Source organism: Hippocampus comes, unplaced genomic scaffold, assembly GCF_001891065.2.
Source record: "Hippocampus comes isolate QL1 unplaced genomic scaffold, H_comes_QL1_v1.1 scaffold171, whole genome shotgun sequence".
Lineage (NCBI taxonomy): Eukaryota > Metazoa > Chordata > Actinopteri > Syngnathiformes > Syngnathidae > Hippocampus > Hippocampus comes.
Window position 1 is genome coordinate 292,436 of NW_017804806.1, and position 17,566 is coordinate 310,001.

At 44.8% G+C, this 17,566-nt stretch overlaps 3 protein-coding genes across 5 annotated transcripts; 1 reads left to right on the forward strand and 2 right to left on the reverse strand.

Moving 5' to 3' along the window:
• Positions 1-48: 48 nt before the first annotated feature.
• Positions 49-4,004, reverse strand: trim35-13 (tripartite motif containing 35-13). The gene is made up of 6 exons (XM_019858168.1): positions 3,565-4,004; positions 2,274-2,369; positions 1,816-2,046; positions 1,703-1,725; positions 1,511-1,629; positions 49-843 (listed from the first exon to the last, which is right to left on the reverse strand). The coding sequence occupies exons 1-6, from the start codon at positions 3,772-3,774 to the stop codon at positions 308-310; spliced, it is 1,215 nt and encodes a 404-aa protein (XP_019713727.1). The 5' UTR covers positions 3,775-4,004; the 3' UTR covers positions 49-307.
• A 3,874-nt stretch (positions 4,005-7,878) lies between these two features.
• vac14 (vac14 homolog (S. cerevisiae)) lies at positions 7,879-10,715 on the reverse strand. The gene has a single exon (XM_019859574.1). It carries the CDS (start codon positions 10,562-10,564, stop codon positions 8,213-8,215), a length of 2,352 nt encoding a protein of 783 aa, XP_019715133.1. The 5' UTR covers positions 10,565-10,715; the 3' UTR covers positions 7,879-8,212.
• A 255-nt stretch (positions 10,716-10,970) lies between these two features.
• Positions 10,971-17,444, forward strand: LOC109509799 (zinc finger and SCAN domain-containing protein 20-like). Of its 3 annotated transcripts, none has more exons than XM_019859687.1 (7): positions 10,971-11,417; positions 11,978-12,087; positions 12,167-12,420; positions 12,561-12,675; positions 12,968-13,076; positions 14,077-14,418; positions 16,507-17,444. In XM_019859687.1, the coding sequence occupies exons 1-7, from the start codon at positions 11,153-11,155 to the stop codon at positions 17,121-17,123; spliced, it is 1,812 nt and encodes a 603-aa protein (XP_019715246.1). In that variant the 5' UTR covers positions 10,971-11,152; the 3' UTR covers positions 17,124-17,444. The 3 variants fall into 3 exon arrangements, with proteins under 3 accessions (XP_019715246.1, XP_019715413.1, XP_019715333.1); XM_019859854.1 differs by lacking the exon at positions 16,507-17,444 and adding an exon at positions 15,288-15,796; XM_019859774.1 differs by lacking the exon at positions 14,077-14,418 and having other exon boundaries at positions 16,507-17,443.
• The last annotated feature ends 122 nt before the right edge of the window (positions 17,445-17,566 follow it).

Sequence of the window (17,566 nt, forward strand, 5' to 3'; positions counted from 1 at the left end):
TTGGGTTTTTTTTTTCCACGGTGTTTATAACAGTGGTTCTCAAATTCTGGTTTGCGAGCCTCCGCTTTGGTTGGTTAGAGCCAACCTTCAATTGAGTAAATTCCTGGTTTATTCCCATGAATTTCCATGCCGACTGTACACGAATTCAAACACAGTATGAGTGCATTTTTCCACTTTATTGTGAATGCCACACTGTGCCTTGCGCTGCATTCTCACAATCGTCCCTTGTTTCAGAACAAAGACTCGATTCTTCGTCTGATTCGGCTGCCGTCTTAGCTCTGTGTGGATGTTCGCGCGTGACGTGGGATCAGTCTGTCGATAGAGTCAATTTAGCGGGCAGGATTGTCAGCGGGTGTTCTTTGCAGGCTGTGCAAAAGTAAGGAAAGGCTTTTGGCGCGATGACGTCGGTGAAGGTGTAAAGCGGTTCCCGTTCCGGAGGGCTGTAAAAGGCCACCTTGCCACGGTCCATGTCCAACATCACCTTGATGACGTCCGGCTTGGCCTTCATGTTGAGCGGCTCCCACGGCGCCGTGCACGCCTTGTGCTCGCCGTTGCGAAAGCGTATTGTCCAGAAGCCCTCTGCGGGCGTCAGCACGTGCTTGCCCTTGCGGGTGACGGACTCGCTGGCCACGCCCACCACCCAGTAGGCGTTGTCCTTCACCTCCACGCTCCAGCTGTGGCGGCCCTCCGTGTAGCCCTCGGCGCCCAGCATCTCGGCGCTGACGTCGAAGCGCTCCGGGTTATTGGGGAGTTTGAAGTTCTGCGTGGAGTTCTGCACCACCGTCAAGTCCTCGGACAGGATGAAGCAGTTGGCGGCCGTGTTGGGATCCACAATGACGGGACCTTGCAGAGGACGCATTGTTAGACATGAATTAGTTTTCTTGTGCAGTGTTTCCCACATGTTGTATGAGGTTGAGATCTGACTGACTGCTACAAAGCCGTACTAATACAGTGCGTATGTTATACTAAATGTTATCAGTATTTAATACTGTTTTATAATGATACATAACTATATTTATATGAGTAATTTACATAAGGCCCAAGAGATGAATTGACTTAATTGGCCAATATTAGCTCTTTCAAAGACTGGACAAATGTTATTTTCGAATTTTGCCCACTTATTACAACATAATAACAACAAAAAAGATAATGACATTTAAACCCCGCCCCCCCAAAAAATATATATATTTTTGCAGATTTTTCCTTTGTTGGGAACAAATACTAAAAGGACAAAGACAAATCTTCTGCCTGTAATTCATGTTTTTATTGTTGGTTATTCATGATATATTTTCAAAAATTAATCAGACGATTAATCAGTTATCAAAGTTCCATTCCGACAAATATCAGAATCGGCATCGGTCTTGAAAAAAGCCGATATGGGTCAGGTTGTAATTTTTCAAAGTGAAGTGTGTAGAGTCTCTGTCTGGAAATTCTGACCACCTTTACATCCACATGTGTCGACTGACTATTATTACAGATTTGTGAAAAATATAAAATATACCACACTTACTGTATTTGACTATTTTCTTCATCTTCTCCCACACTTGGTACTTGAGAGTGCCAATATGCTTTGCCACGTCGATCAGAGCACCACATAGCTCTTCGGGGTCGCAGGAGTTTATCCAGGTTCTGAAAACACATGTTGAAAAGTTGTCATAGACATATTCATAACTGTCATCAAAAGTGTTAACTTGAGGCTCACCTCCTGATGATGTTCTTGTAATTCTGTGAACGAAAAGGAACGCAGCCGTTCACATTGTTTTTCGGGCCCATTCAAAGCAGGAAAATGAGATTTCTATTGTCGGCTCTCCCTACCTTAAGGAAGGGGATATCTTGCGTTTCCATTTCTTTCTCCACCAAGCGGATCACTTTGGAGAGTGAGGCCAACTCTTGGTCCAACTCCTCGATCCTCTGCTGGACGACCAGGCTCTTGTGAGCCTCCTCGGCTTTCAGGGCGGAGAGCCTGTCCGCCTCCTGCTCTCTCAGGAAGCGGTGGAGCGCCTCGAATTCCATCTTGATCTGTGTTTCCGTGTGCTCCGCCTGGCTCTGCATACAATGGGCTTGCCTCATTATTTTGGAGAGCTCACTGTCGCTAAAATGATATGTCCCTCACGACTACTGTATTAGCTCTTTTGGTACTCTCCTCGCTCTATCCTTTTGTCTCTGTTTCTCAGAGCTCCCTCACATCGGCAGATTGGCCGCCCTTACGCTTAAAAGTACTTTGACCATGATACCATTGAGGTGAATGTACAGTATATACGTTCAGACAGTACCTTGACGTGCTCCTGCATGTCCTCGCACAGAAGTTTGGCATCCCTGTACTGCTGCAACTTCTCTTTTAAAGGCAGCAGGGCACCTTGCAGCTCTTCCTATGTGGAAGTCAGTAAACAGCAAGGTCAGAATGTGGCGCGGCAGCGGAGCTTTCAGCGGAACACGCTGTCTGGACGCACATTGCGGCGCCAAATAAATGGGTCACATCTGTGTGGAAGGCTCAAGCGCGGCCTGTTGACAAGCGTAAAGCTGAACTCGTGCTGGTTGGGCCAAGCGAGTATTTTTTTCACATTAGTCGGCGCAGGTCTCTCATTCTTGAGGGAGGCCCAGCAGGCAGAATGGGATGAGCTATCATAAAAAATGTGCACAGGGGCTTGAGTTTCAGGAGCCCAGCAGCCACGCGAAAGCCAAAAATCTATTATTAGAATGGTAATAATCTCTGATCACCATCATCGTGCATATTAAAGAAACGCCATGCCTGTGTGATTCAGAGATACACCAGATAGATTGATAGATAAAGATACAAATACTACATACTGTTAGATACAGTATACCGGTACTTAATCCTGCGGATGAACTTCAAATAAATATAATAAAATCTGAAAATATTGATGAAATGAAATCAAATATGTATAGTTACCATAAAAATCAAATAATGACAAGGGAAATAAAATACTTGAAAATTTATACAAATTAAATCAAGTAACATTAAAACAAAATGTATAAAAATGCAAATCTGAGTAAAATACTGAATAATATAATACAAAAAGAAAATTGACAAAATGTATTCATAAATTAAAAAGTATAATGATTTTGAGAAAATCCAAAGCAAAAGAAGAAAATATCAAAATTGTTTTTAAAAAGTTTTTTAAAAATCCATACAATTTAAAATAATTCCAATTAAGAAAATAAATTAATCAAATGAAAAGTATAATTAGAATACAATAAAATATTTTAAAAAGGACAAAAAAAAGACAACGCAAACAACTAACCAAGCAACTACAACTAAATATTAGTGGAGTAAGTAGGTAACAATTACTGTAATGAATTTCAAAACAAGAACATGCTAAAAATATACAAACATAAAAGTAAAAAATACAAGAATAACATTCTAGTAAAAGTAAAATTGCAAATAATTAAATAATAAGGTCAATGTCGAATAAGTCAACATCTTCTTAACTTAGACCAAAGGGGCATGCATAGAATTTGGAATTTATAATTTGTCATTCTATAGACAGGTGATGAAATCTCATGTTGATTGTTGCTGATGCAATCAAAGTGTGCCACTCTTACCTTACAGTCATGAGCCCCCTCTCCAATGGGATAGAGCCTGTGTCCTCGGTGGGCCGCGGCATTCCCGCACAGCCCGCAGATAGGCTCCAAGTCCTCCAAGCAAAAGAGCGTCAGCTTCTCCCCGTGCTCGCTGCATGCATCGGGGTCACTCTTAGACCTGCTGTCTGTCGTGAAGGCCTTGCAGGCCCTCCCCAGCACCATCTGATCCATAGACCGAAAGGGAATCTGGGGCCACTGGCCTTACGTCCTGCCCAGTTTTCTCTCTGAGACGCCTCTACGCCTGCCTGTAAGAGGGCCGATGTGGCCACTCTGAGTTTTGAACGGCGAGGTCGGTCACCCTCCTAGTGGGGTGGTCCGACGACCATGAGCAAAGCATGGAATGGCCCCTCCCATGGCCCCCACACCTCACTAAATACAGGACAACCTCCGTCTTTAAGCCCCGAAATAAGTGTTAAGCCCACAGCTCCCACAGGCATATCTCATGTCGGTTGGCGTTGTTTGACTATGCGTGTTGTACGTTCTCGAATAAACGCCACGCGTCTAAATAGAACAAAGAGCCTTTTGGTCACGAGGTAGTGTGTCAGGGTATGACAGCGGAGGGAAGAATTGATGGCGCTGGAATATTTGCCATGATTACTTCTACGATATTTGAGAAGAGTGATGAAAAAAAACTGGCGAAGCTCAACACGGTGGCTCATATAAAAAAGATTTAGAGGGATTTAATACCTGTAAATGTAATGTGACGAACATTCAAGATATGAATATGGAAAATGAAGACGCTATCAGTCATGAGGACTTTCTACACTCTCGCCACATGTACAGCTCGGGCCAACCAATCACATGCCATCTTTCAAGTTTTACGCTGATTCACAGCTGAAGCGAGCCAATGACAATCATCATAACAGAGGGAGAGGGACACACACACACACACACACACACACACACACACACACACACATACACACACAGAAATGTAGGCGCCCAGTGCGCACGCAATAAATCCATTTGCGTGACATAAGCCAGCGAGACACATAGGGTGCCGTCAAGACAGAGAAATACAGTAAATACGGTAAACATATCTTGTTTTACAACAATAATTAACCATATTTATAATTTCATATTTACCAGTGGATAAAATGTACAACCGGTGCATATATACAGTTTATAATAATGAAAGTCATTTAAATGAGTCATTTTTATCCATTTTAGCAATTATAATGGGCGGGAATTCTTTTTTTCATTATTTAAAAAATAATGACAAATCTACTATTGTAATGTGGAAAATTTGAAAAACAGAAGAAAAATAATTTCTGATTTGAAAATCATAGATTTTACTAACCTAACCAATACTCACTTCTGTGAACTGTTCATAATTCCCTCCACTGGCAAATGATTTCTCTCTGTCTTTTTTTTGTACATCACAAAAACATGGCATTCGAATAGGGTGTGCAGACTTTTTGTATCCACTGTAAATGAACATCCACAAAATATGATAAACATCTATAAGTATTGTGCAGTGCTGTTCTCCTCCCCTTTAAAACTACAACAACAAATAACCATATTCTTAAGTTATGACCACTGGGAAAATATCAATCAGAACTGGGGATTCTTGTCTTGGCTCAAATTCGTTCATGCATCTCTTTCCCTACCCGAACCGTAATCCAGTATTTTGTTGCGCAAGCAAATTACCAGAACTGACGCACTTGCTAAAATAGGACGCAAACATGTGCAGATAGGAAGCTCAGTTGGGGATACAATCGCACTACCACTAACGGATTGTACAACATACAAAGTGCTATTTAAGGACTCGCCGACTGCTTTAAAACCAGACAGGTGAAGCAAAAACAATGTACGGTGTCGTCTCTAAGCTATTTAGTCCTAATTTTAGGTCCTGCGCTGTTTTTTTTTTTTAATTGGGGCTACATCGATGCCAACGCATTCCTGTATGATGACACTCAAGTAATGGAAGCCTTCCAAGCTGCATGTGTCCAATGGGGCTACTTCAAGTGCATTCTGCCGGTGAAAGCTTCATCTGCACTCATCCCGGCAGACCAAATTAGTCGTTTGTCGTCTTGCTGCACGGGTGACGGGGCAGAAGTTCAGAGCTAATGTAGTGGAGCTGCTAACTGATGGGAGTCAACATATGCCCGGCATACACACGCACACGTGCGGTACTGTACATGCTGGGGTTTGCTGTGCGCAGTACGTCCCCATGTGGTCGACCAGTTAACATGCATTCATGTGTGTTGGATGCGCTCGTCCTTTAAATAGAACGAAGGACCATATTTAGTCGCGGGGGTCACATTAAGGCAGTTGAACCCGTGATGAAAAAAATCATCTTTAATATGACTGATCACTCATACAACTCTTTTCGAGAAGGAGAGTAAAAATTGACACCTAAGATGCAGTTGCAAAAGTGTGCACACCCACTGATAAGTGGGGATGTTGGTGTACTGAATTAATATTCAAACTCAAGTTATATGGGAGTCAGCAAACACCAGCCACCAATTAAAGTGCCCCTGAGTAAGCCCAAATAAAGTTCTGATGTTCTAGTAGGCTTTTTTTTTTTTGCTTTCTACAGTAGAAGATGCCCGACTTAAGCCTTTGTGCTAACACTAATATTTCCAACTGTTGATAATTCCTTTCACCTTGTGTAAGTCCACAGTTGCAGAAAAGAAAAATAGCCCCAGAGAATAATGCTGCCACCAGCATGCTTCCCTGTAGGTGTGTTGTTCTTCTGGTGATGAGCTATGTTATACCTTTTTGAATGATGGCCAAAATGATATTTGCAAAAACACACTTGAAATCTCCCCAAAACGTGGGAAAACATTTTTAAAGTAAAACCTAGCATTTGAACAGGGGTGTCTAGACTTCTTATTTGTATGTACTGCATAAGCACTGACATAATAAACACCCCATAGCATTAAAGTGTTAGCCATTCCTGTTTTGGGATTAATAAACACTGCGCTAGTCTGGTGTTAAATTCATTCGAACATAATGAACATCGTGTTTGGGGGCTGGATGTACAGTAACGGAAAAAAGATGACATCAGAACTGGTTCGACCTGTCTTCCCAGAGTTCTATTTGCTATTTGTTTAAGAAGAAAGAGCACATCTGTCATCACACGGGGTCCAGCTTTATTGACGACTTTACGCACGAATGACGACAAAAGCGGTGCAATGATCCAAGAAATACAGTATATTAGGATTAAAAAGACAAACAGTGACTGTAAATGCCAGCTGTAAATATAAAGACAGCAGTGTGTGCGTGTGTATATTTATATAATAGGAAGAAAAGGCATACCAAGAATATATGCCTCGTCTTAACTGGAAAAGTCAAGCTGGCTCACAGCTCCGCACATGTGACGCTTTGTTTGTGACTCACATGACAATAAATCATCATTGTGCGCATTGAGTAACCAAAGCGGACGACTTGATAATGGAATGTGTATTAGCTTTGTTTGAAATAAAGGGAACAAATTAATTTAAGAGGAAGAAAACAATATATATACATATTTTGTACCTCCTGACAGGAAAACACATGATTGTGTTCTGCCAGTTGTCAACGTCTTCATTCACAAACAGCAGCGGTGTTTCAAATATTAAGGCACTCCAAAGCACGATAACAAACATATTGATAAATGAATTATTGATGGTTCATTAAATGCCAGCAAATGTTTTCTGTATGACATTTAGAGTCGTAAAAAAATAAAATAAAATAAAAAATAACAACACTGATCGTAAAATGACAAAGACGTGTTAGGGCCAAAATGAAAAGAATAAAAATTATATTAAGTTGTAATCTCATGAGAATGAAGTTGTCTATTTTGGAGATCAAAGTTGTAGTATTAGAATAAATTAATATTTTCAAGGAATTTGTTCATAATATCACACGAATAAATAATGATGTTTGATGGAAAAAAAAGCACTTTTGAATTTCAAAATCCGCCCATGTATGTAATATATTTATGCCGAGCTAAACTCAACTTTTTCGAGAGCACTGAAAAAAACAACACTACAACTGAAGCAAAATGGTGTACATAAATAAAATAAAAAATGATAAAACAATCCAACTATATTCTCACTACATTACAACTAATATCAAAAATAAACAACCTTTTATCTCCAAAACTTTATTCCTGTTACACTGCGGCTTTAATCAAAAAAGTATTTTTTTTGTCTCAAATATGCAACTTTATTCTCTGAAGATCACGACTTGAATCTTGCAGTATAATTTTTTTTTTTCACTGTGGCCCTAATCCTCCCTTCAATGAAAATACATGATGTTGGTATCAGTGACATTTTTTTCTTCATTAAAAAAAAAAAAAGTAACCAGTGTGACCAGACAGTACTCATTTTTTTAACATAAAATTCTCACAACAGCACAGTGTAATAGTGATAGCATGTCTGCATCGCAATTCTGAGGTTCGAGGTTCAAATCCCTGCCCCCGGGCTTTCCTGTGTTGAATTTACACGTTCTCCCCTTCATCCCCAAAACGGAAATCGAGACTCGCAATTGTCCCGCGACACTCACGAGTACAAAGAAAATGGGTGAATTGAACATTCTCGTCATGCCAGTGTATGTACAAGCTTCATAATATCATATTTGGTTCCAATAATCCATTTTTTGTTTTCAGCATGGTGCAGCCTCACATCAGTTTCCTGTCGGGCAGCTCGGCCACGCGCCCTGAGCGCTGGTGCCGCACCTCCAGGTGTTTGCCTTGCACGCAGTCGAAGTGGCGCAGCAGCTCGCCATAGTCCACGTTGGCGTGCGGGGCGCGCTTGCGTTCTGCCTCGCGCTCCTTGGCGTCGGCGCGCTTCGTCCCGTCCACCGTCCGCATCAGCTCCGGGTTGGGGACGCACTGCAGGCGGTGCGAGAGCAGCTGGAAGGCCTGGCTCTGTGGCAGAAGCATCAGCAGCCCGTACAGCGCCTTGATCAAGTACGGGTTGCTCTCCACGTCCAGCAGCTGAAGGCGCAAGTAGGTAAAAATGGGACTCTCCACCAACTGCACCAGTTTGTCCACCTCCATCAGGAAGTCCACCGTCACCTCCAGCCCGCCGAACTTCTGGATGAGGTCGTAGGCATGTTTGTAGTTCTGCGTGAGGAAGCAGAGCGAAACGGTGGCGACGGGGTTGTGGCACCACGAGCGGTAGAGGCAGCAGAAGAGCGCGCAGCTCTCGGCTGTGCGGAGGTCTTTCAGCTGGTTGCGCAGCTGGAAGAGCTCGGCGGACGTGAGCAGGATGGTGTTGAGCGTCTGCACCATGGTGGAGGCGAATTTCAGGTCCTCCTCCTTGAGGAGGATGTCCGCCATGGAATGGAAGATGTTCTCGGCATGGAGGAGCAGACAGAGCTGGCGGATGATGAACGCCCCTCGGCTTTCCAGCAGCTTTCTCTCGGCGCTGAAGCGTTTCAGGAGGTTGATCATGAACTTGTAAAAGTAGGAGTTCATGCTCGGGGTGGACGGCGAGGATTCGGCGACCCCGGTCTTGCCCACCTTGTCCGGCACCTTGAGCGCCGGCCTGCTGTCGAGCCCGTCGCATGCCGCCGCCGGATCCGTCTGCCCGGCCGGCGACGAGGCGATCTCGGCCAGCACCTCCAGATCTTTGAGGATGACCTCGTCTGACTCGTCCGAGAGGGTCTTGAGCAGCATGGGGAAGAGGCTGTCTGTGTGACGGAACATCTTGCGCGGCGTCTTGATGTAGAGGTGGTAGAGCCACTTGAGCACAGCGATGCGCGTCATCATGCCCGTGGAGCCATCGTGGAGGTGGCGGTCTAGCACCTGCACGATACCGTCCATGTCCAGAGTCACCTGAGATCGATCGGTGCTCGCCGGGGCAAAGAAGCTGATGTTGCTGAAGCCCGCCGCTTCCTGCGAGGAGTTCAGCATGTCGCCGCCATCGCCAGCGTCCACCTTGTCTTCTCTCGACGGTGACTCGGCGCTTCCGCTTTTCTCCTCTTCGTCGTCGTCATCGTCATCCTCAGGAGTGACGAGCTTCATCAAACTGTAGTTGCAGGCGCTCGCCGCCTCCTTGGTGTTCTTCTTGCGGTCGTCGTAGGAGAGGCACGGCAGTACGGCGGTGAGGATCCCCGACGAGTAAGGCAGCACTGCGCGGCCCGCCAGCTGGATGAACTCCCTCATCCACGTCATGGCGGTTAGCTGGATGAGGTCGTTGGTTACCTTGGTCTCATCCGCCACCTGGCAATGGATGACCAGGATGTTAGCCATCTCAGCGAACTTCACGCTGGACGGCGTCTTCTTGATCTCCTTCAGGAACTCGCCAAGCACCACCTCGCACATCCGGCGGATCTCCTTGCTGTTGTCCCCCAGGATTTGGAAGAGGCCGTCCAGGATCTCGGGGAGGTAGTGCAGCAGGTTGATGTCAGGTACGGACTCCAGGACATGGATCCAGGAGATGATAAACTGCCGGGCGTACTGGTTATTGGAATAAATGCGCTCTCTTAGTAGAGGGACGAATGCGACGAGGTCGAACTTGTTGCTTTCAGTCACAATGTCCTTCAGGAGTCGGTCCAAAAGTTCTGAGCCGCTTTTGACATTGGGGTCCGGATCAGCTGCAAGCTTGCTCAGTCCATCAAAAAGGAGGTTAAAGTGGGGCAGCACGGCTCCCCTGGCCACCTTGACTATATTATAGAGAGCCTCGCAGGCGTAATAACGCAGGCGGCTGTCGGAGTCGTTAAAACAAGTGAGCACCGGCTCGATAAGCTCCTTCAGATACAGACCAGACTCCTTGCCCAGCGCGATGGAGCACGCGGCCAGGCCGATGAGTCCTCCCTTGCGGCTGTGCGGGTGCTGAGACAGCGCGAACTCCGAGGCCAGGATCTGGATGACGTGACGGATCTGAGTGGAGTTGTTCTGAGCCACGAACTCGCGCACCAGCTTCTCGATTTCCAGGGCCGCCACTTTCCTCTTCTCGTACAGTTTATCATTGAGAGCCCGGACGATGTTGGGCGTCAACGGAGTAAAGTCCTTCTCCGTGTTCATGATGGCAGCGTAGGTCCCAACAAAAGTCTTGGTATATGTTGTATTCCCGTTGAAGGTTAGGGGAAACCGCGAGAAAAAGGCTGCATTTAGGAGAACCTGTCACGGGAAACGAGCCGTTAGGAGAACCAGGAAGCGGCGTGTAAATGCGAAGCAGCTGACCGGTTGCTTCCGGCGGAAAGAAATAGGTCATAAAACCGTGTAGCAAACAGAATTTATTAATACTTATATTTGCTTGCTTATTAATTTTACCGAAATAGAGCAAATGAATAAATAAAAAAAATTAAGACTTAATTTATTTTATTTTGTCTTGCATTATACACCGTTCCACAATCCAGTGGCGGTAATGCATTTGCTAACCGTCAACAAATACAGCGAAGAAGAAAAAGAGGGCTACGTCATTTACGTCATAGCTACTCTAGCCCAATTGGTTCCGCTTGACTTGAGGGAAGAGAGCTTCCTTCCTCATTGTCACATCCACTCGCGTTTTTTTTTTTTTTTTACCCGAAAACAATTTTACTTTTCAGACCAAGATACTTTTTGTCCCAACAAACAGAGACGTTCTCAGAAGCACACACGCTTTCCAAAGCGATGGAGATCAACATATCTCTTCATTCCAAGCTTTCCTCCATCATGGAGTCGATGGCCGAATCCGCCATGGCCGAGCTATGCAAGGCGGTGGATGAGGACACGGTGGAGCTGCGTTTGGAGTTATCACGGCTCAAGACGCTCAACTCGGCGCTGACAGAAAAGGTTGACACTCTGGAGTGCGAGCTGACGGCGGCCAGGAGCGACGTGAACGGGCTTCCCCGGAGTCACCGTACCGTCGCCATCCAGACAGATGATGACGTTAACGGTAAATAAATGCTCGTTTGTTTACATGTACATTCCCTGGACACAGCATCATGCAACACACTCTGTATTGGATGGCATTGGATTGGAAGGAATGGTATGCATGATATACAAGTAATTAATCTATAACAATGATTAGTATTAACGCAAATGTTAAAAAAAAGTGGACGCAAATGTTAAAAAAAATGGACAATACCTCTACTCCATAGAAGTATTTCTAACTGCAGATTTCCGCTAGATAGTAGTGATTTTTGTGATAAACATACAATACGATACATTCTATTCCCCCAAAATATCTGCAACGTAGTGTACCCTGCTTTAGTCGTTACCCCGATAGCACTGTGCGTTTTACTTTTTGGCCTTTTTTTAAAAAGGTGACAATAAAATGTCTTTGGGTTTCATTGTAACTAAATCATTATTTTGCCAGAACAGTGTTAAAATTCTTTTTGTCTTGAAATAAACTTTTGTGTAATCCATAACATGGATGGCTGAAACAGCCACGTTTTCCTCAACTGCCTCGACTGTTTGATTTAATCCATTCTGTCTGCTTTTTTTTCCCCCCAGAGTCTGTGTCTCCTGTCATTGAGGGTGTCTTTGGACAGGACTGGTGCCTTAATTTGTGGAAAGACAAATTCCGTGCTGGTCAGAAGGTTGATGCTCAGCAAGTAGATGCTGTGAGTTTCGAATATTCAGTGTGTCTGTTATACTGTGTATATTCATGCTGTAAATATGTTGTTTTTTTTCCCTCTGCAGGATATGATGACTTCAATGCCTCTGGACTGTTTCTCTCCGGGCGAAGCGCAGGATTTGGAGAAAGGTGCTGAGTTTTTTAGTTTTGAGTCTTTCTCGGAGGCCATAGAAAGATGGCAGAGGTCCAATTTTGTGGAGCTTTACAAGCGTAGCTCCAGAACCGTAGAGAATGCCAAAAAGCGGGCGAGGAAAAAATCCTACAGTGACGATTTAGTGTTCGCCGAGCTGGACTTTGCATGTGCCCATGGCAGCAAAGGGTAAGTTTGTACAATTACTACCACGGACATAAGACCCTGTAACAGATCAGAATTATTGATAGTGTTTTGCTCTTTGGATCTATGAAACTGGAAACACGGTGTCACTTACCAATATCTTATTAATTTACATTCATTCTTAGCCCTGATTTGAAACGTTGTCCATTCACCATCAAAGTGAGAGTTACACCTGATGGAAGGAAGCTTTACATAAAAGACATCAGTCCTGCAAATTGCCACAATCATGAACTCTCCCAGGTAAGGCAATTAGCCGTGTGTTAATGTAATAAATGTTGACCGGTTCAGAAAGATTCGCACATTTTATGTACAGCGAAAGTATCGATGGTCAAACGTGGCAGGCGAGGTGAGATTTTTAAGCTGTCCAAAACTTTGCCACGGTACTCACGACGCAGATGGGGAACCCCACTTGGCCGTAGTATAATGGAGTGAATGCAATTAAACCAGACAGTACATAATCAGGTGTATCAGAATTTGGAATTTAAAAAAAGGAAAAAAAAGGCATTTTTATTCTACTTGTTCCATTTCGCAGGTTGTGCTGACCGGAGAATCGGAGAATTCCGATGTGATTCTAGTCAAAGTCGAAGATTATTTGGAGGGCACTGCTGGCAGCTTCTCCCAGGAAACACTCAGTCAAGAAAGTAAGTGAATCCACTGTCTTGAATGGCATACGCGAATAGCGATGCTTAACTTTTACGTAGACTTGTTTGAAATGTGAGCGACATCATATGTGATGGGGGGGGTTTGGGGGGCGGGGACATCAACGGGTATATTCTTACTGCTCTTATGGCGTGTGGTGTATTTGATGAGCAACACAGCACACCTCACCCGAAACCACATCTCCGCAGACAAAAACTCGCCTGATGCTTGTTGTAGTACCAAGGTAGATCTTTGAGAGGCAGCATGGTACCACATGGCATCCACACAGCCTTTGAGACATTTAGACTTGCAACAACAATTTGCTCTTCTATTTCTGTCTGGCACCAGCATACATCCACGCAGACCACCTCTCCGGCGCAGGACGACGAGTTTGGGACTTTCAGAGCAAAATTCTCCCATCCCATCAAAAAATAAAAATATATATATAATAATGGTGGCCCTGGTCCAGTGGTTAGCGCGTCAACCTCCCAGTGCAGAGGTCGTGGGTTCGATCCCGGCTCCGACCTTCCTTTGTGGAGTTTGCATGTTCTTCCCGGGCCTGCGTGGGTTTTCTCCGGGTACTCCGGTTTCCTCCCAGATTCCAAAAACATGCACGGCAGGCTGAGTGAACACTCTAAATTGTCCCTAGGTGTGAGTGTGAGCGCCGATGGTTGTTCATCTGTGTGTGCCCTGCGATTGGCTGGCAACCGGTTCAGGGTGTCCCCCGTCTACTGCCCGAAGATGGCTGGGATAGGCTCCAGCACCCCCCGCGACCCTTGTGAGGATAAGCGGATCGGAAAATGAATGAATGAATGAATAATAATAATAAAATCAAGTAACTGATCCCCATTGTTGATCTTGAAAAGTTGTGAAAGCCTTTAGTCATTTGACTGAGACTCAACAGTTCTTTACGGCAACAAGAATCTGTTAAAAAAAAAAAAAATACATGAACGGAGAAACGATTAAAAATTGTTTATGTTGCCTTTTTTTGGATAACATCAGCACACAACAGCACACCCTGGACTTTCCAGGAAGTGCAGACCTTCCTCGGTATCCTCGCCGAGGAGGAGGTGCAGCGGGAGCTCGTTGGCGCGGTTCGGAACAGGAGGGTTTTCCAGCTGGTCTCGCAGCGGATGGCCGCCGAGGGCTTCCAGCGGACGTGCGGCCAGTGCCAGATGAAGTGTAAGAAGCTGCGCTGCGAGTACCGCAAAATCAAAAAGCAGAACAGGCCCAAAGCGTGGAGGTGGTTCGAATTGGTGGACGCCGTATACGGTCATAGGCCGGCGGTCAACAAGCAAGGCGTGGACACAGCCACTCTGCTGGAGGCCATGATGGAATCCGTTGGTAAGTTTTGCCGAATGCGAGCTTGTTCAAGTGCTTTAATGTGGATTCTTTCCATTTTAGCGAGGGGAGGAATTTGTCCTGTCACTCCATGTCAGTATTACGGGAACCCGGTCAACGTGCTATTTCTTTCTCTCTTAGGAAATAGTGGAAATTGAATTGCCGCCTGTAAAATCTAAAATAAGTTTCACGCTAGTTAGGTCACCAGCAAAATGTAAACACTTTTGAGTCTTGTGTTCACCCTAATTTTGGTGATGGGTTGTCCGCTCGGGAGGCGATTTGCTTCACATCAAGACTACACGTAGGTCACTTTTCGGTGCGTATTCTTTTATTATTATTATTATAGCTATATTGTACGGGACAGGGCAGAGGCACGTTTGCGTACGTTTGGTGTATATTTTTTCCTGAAAATGAACTCTCAAATTGTACTGCGGTGATTTTAGTGCTATTCGAAAGACTCACTGAATTAAATGTTCAAATGGTGCTTAACATCGCCGTGGCCGAAACTTTTTTTTTTCTATTTCAGAAAAGTAAGTCCAGTTCAGTTATGTCTAACTTTTACGTATAAAACATTTGTATTCATTCTTTTAGAATTTTTTTAACAGTCAGTTAGGTACAATGATGATTTCTATTTTATGTGCAATGCATGTCAAAAGCGGCTTACAATAAGATTTTTTTTTTAATAAAACCTCTGCTTTATTTTGGAAGTTTTAGTCCTGCTTTTTTGATCATTGACAAGCTAAATATTTTTTAAAGGTGGTACTTGGTGTAAAATGTTCGTCAACATCTATTCTACTGCATATTAAAAATTAACTGCAAGTATTTACTTTGGATGTCCTGGTACATAACACATACTTTGTGTCACTTCTCAGAGGAGAGTTTGGGCTCCAGCTGCGGCAGCGGAAAAAAACAACCAGCTCCTGACCTCAACTGTCAAGGAACTCGACAATGACACGACCTTTGACCCGGATGGCCCCCTCACCGGATGTATTCCAGAAAACGGAAAAGGGTTATACGCTGACGTCACCGACACGCTGGAAGAGTTGTCGACGGCGGCTTGGGAGACAGAGGAAATGCACGAACAGCACATCCAGATTTACCTGGAAGACGCCCGCGAGGCTTTGACGGAAGCAGGCTGAACTGGTCAGACAGAAACTCGTCCAGTCGTCCTCCGTCAACGATGCCTTTTTTTTTTAACGTCTTTCATTTGGAACTCATACCGGAATAATTCAAGTGGATTGTGCCGTGCGGTGGTGGATATGTGGTTAAATATCACAAATCCTTAGTTCTTTTTAATGCAGTGTATGTACTGTGTACAATCGTCATTGTAAGTTGTTCAACTGGCTCCAAAAATAAACTTAGTAACAGTTTCCAAACCGCATGTTTTGTGATAACTTGCCTTGACACAAAATGTTGTTAAAAGGGGAGTTTGCCGTTGACAAGCCGCTGGCTATATTTGAATGTAGCCTCACTTGACTCCTGCCTGCCCCCGCAACTTGCGTCCCCGATCAAAGCCACGCTCCTCTTGAACATGTATGACAAGCCGACGTTAGCCGGTGTGCTTGCACACACTTTCAGACACGCCTTCGGCCACAACAGGCTCTGAAAGGCATTAAAATAAAAATTGAGGTATAAGATAGGGGCAGAGGGGGCTGATTTTTCTAAAGATCATTTTAATGACACTCTTTAACATATTTGGCTAAAGGTATTTTGTTTTTTTAAACCACAAACTCCCTTGTAAGGGAAGAAATATTTGGCATTTTTACCTGCAAAATGTCATGATTTCAGTATCCTGTACATTGGCCATAAAGTCTACACACCCCTTTTCAAATGCTGGGTTTTTATTATGTAAAAAAAAAGACTTAAGATAAAATGTTTAAAGTTTGAGCCCCACACAGTTAAATTGATAAAAATGAAATCCTTTTGCTTGGGCTAACAAAAATGAATAACTGAGATAATGTGGTTGCACAAGTGGCGTACAAAGTGCATCTGATTTTTCTCCCCCTGATAAATTTCAGCTGTTCTGTTTGTGCTTTCAAAACGCGGGTTAATGACTGTTTCCGTCAGACTTTCCGTTTTGTGTTCCAACAGACGACGAAGAACTCTTCTCAGAGGAAGTCGAGCAAATGCCAGCGTGGCCGGTGGACATCTCAATGGACGCAGACAGTAAGAATCATTTTTATGAGAACGATGGGACCGGAGAACAAGCCATTCAGTTGAGTGACAGTCCGGAGGACGGATGTTTCGAATATGTTGTCGAAGACGGTCAGAGCAAATTAACAGTGCAAACAAGCTCAAGCAGCGGTGGGAAAAAATACATTTGTTTACGATGCAACATTGTATTCTACAACCCCAACACCCTGATGGTACACCAAAGAGCCCACCAGCCCTACTGGTGCGACGTGTGCAAGGAGCAATTTGAGACCAAGGCCAAGTTGAAGCACCACAAGTGCGAAGTGGCCCCCAATAAGTGCCGCCTGTGCGGGAAGACTTGGGCCAGCCAGTCGGCCCTCCGGACGCACATGGTGGTGCACACGGGGGATAAACGTTTCGTGTGTCGCTTTTGCGGGCAGAGGTTCGCCCAGAAGGGCAGCATGAGGAGTCACCTCATCCGAACGCACGTCGGCTGCGGCGAATGCGGAATGAAGTTCGAGGCCAAGACGCAACTCCTACGTCATTTGCTGAAACACAAGAGGCGTACCATTTAAGGGCGGGGTGTGTGTGTGGGGGGGGGGGGGGGGGGGGGGAGACGTTATATGAACATTTGCTTTTCGTTTGTATAGAAGCTGAGCGGTTAGTACATCCGCCTCAGCGTTTTGAGGCTAGAGGATTAGAACGGCATACATATGCCACAAGCCGATAGCTACGGTGTGTCAAGATGGCGCTGAAGCGCCAGTTTTCTTTTAGACAGAGCTTCGGGGGCCATCTTGTGGCATATGAAGGTGTTTCAGAAAGAGCACAAACTAGCAAAAGTTTGGGTGTTTTTTTCAGTGAATGGTGAATTGATGAAGGCGGCCCGGTTATCCAGTGGTTAGCGCGTCGACCTCACAGTACAGAGGTCGTGGGTTCGATCCCGGCTCTGGCCTTCCTGTGTGGAGTTTTCATGTTCTCCCCGGGCCTGCGTGGGTTTTCTCCGGGTACTCCGGTTTCC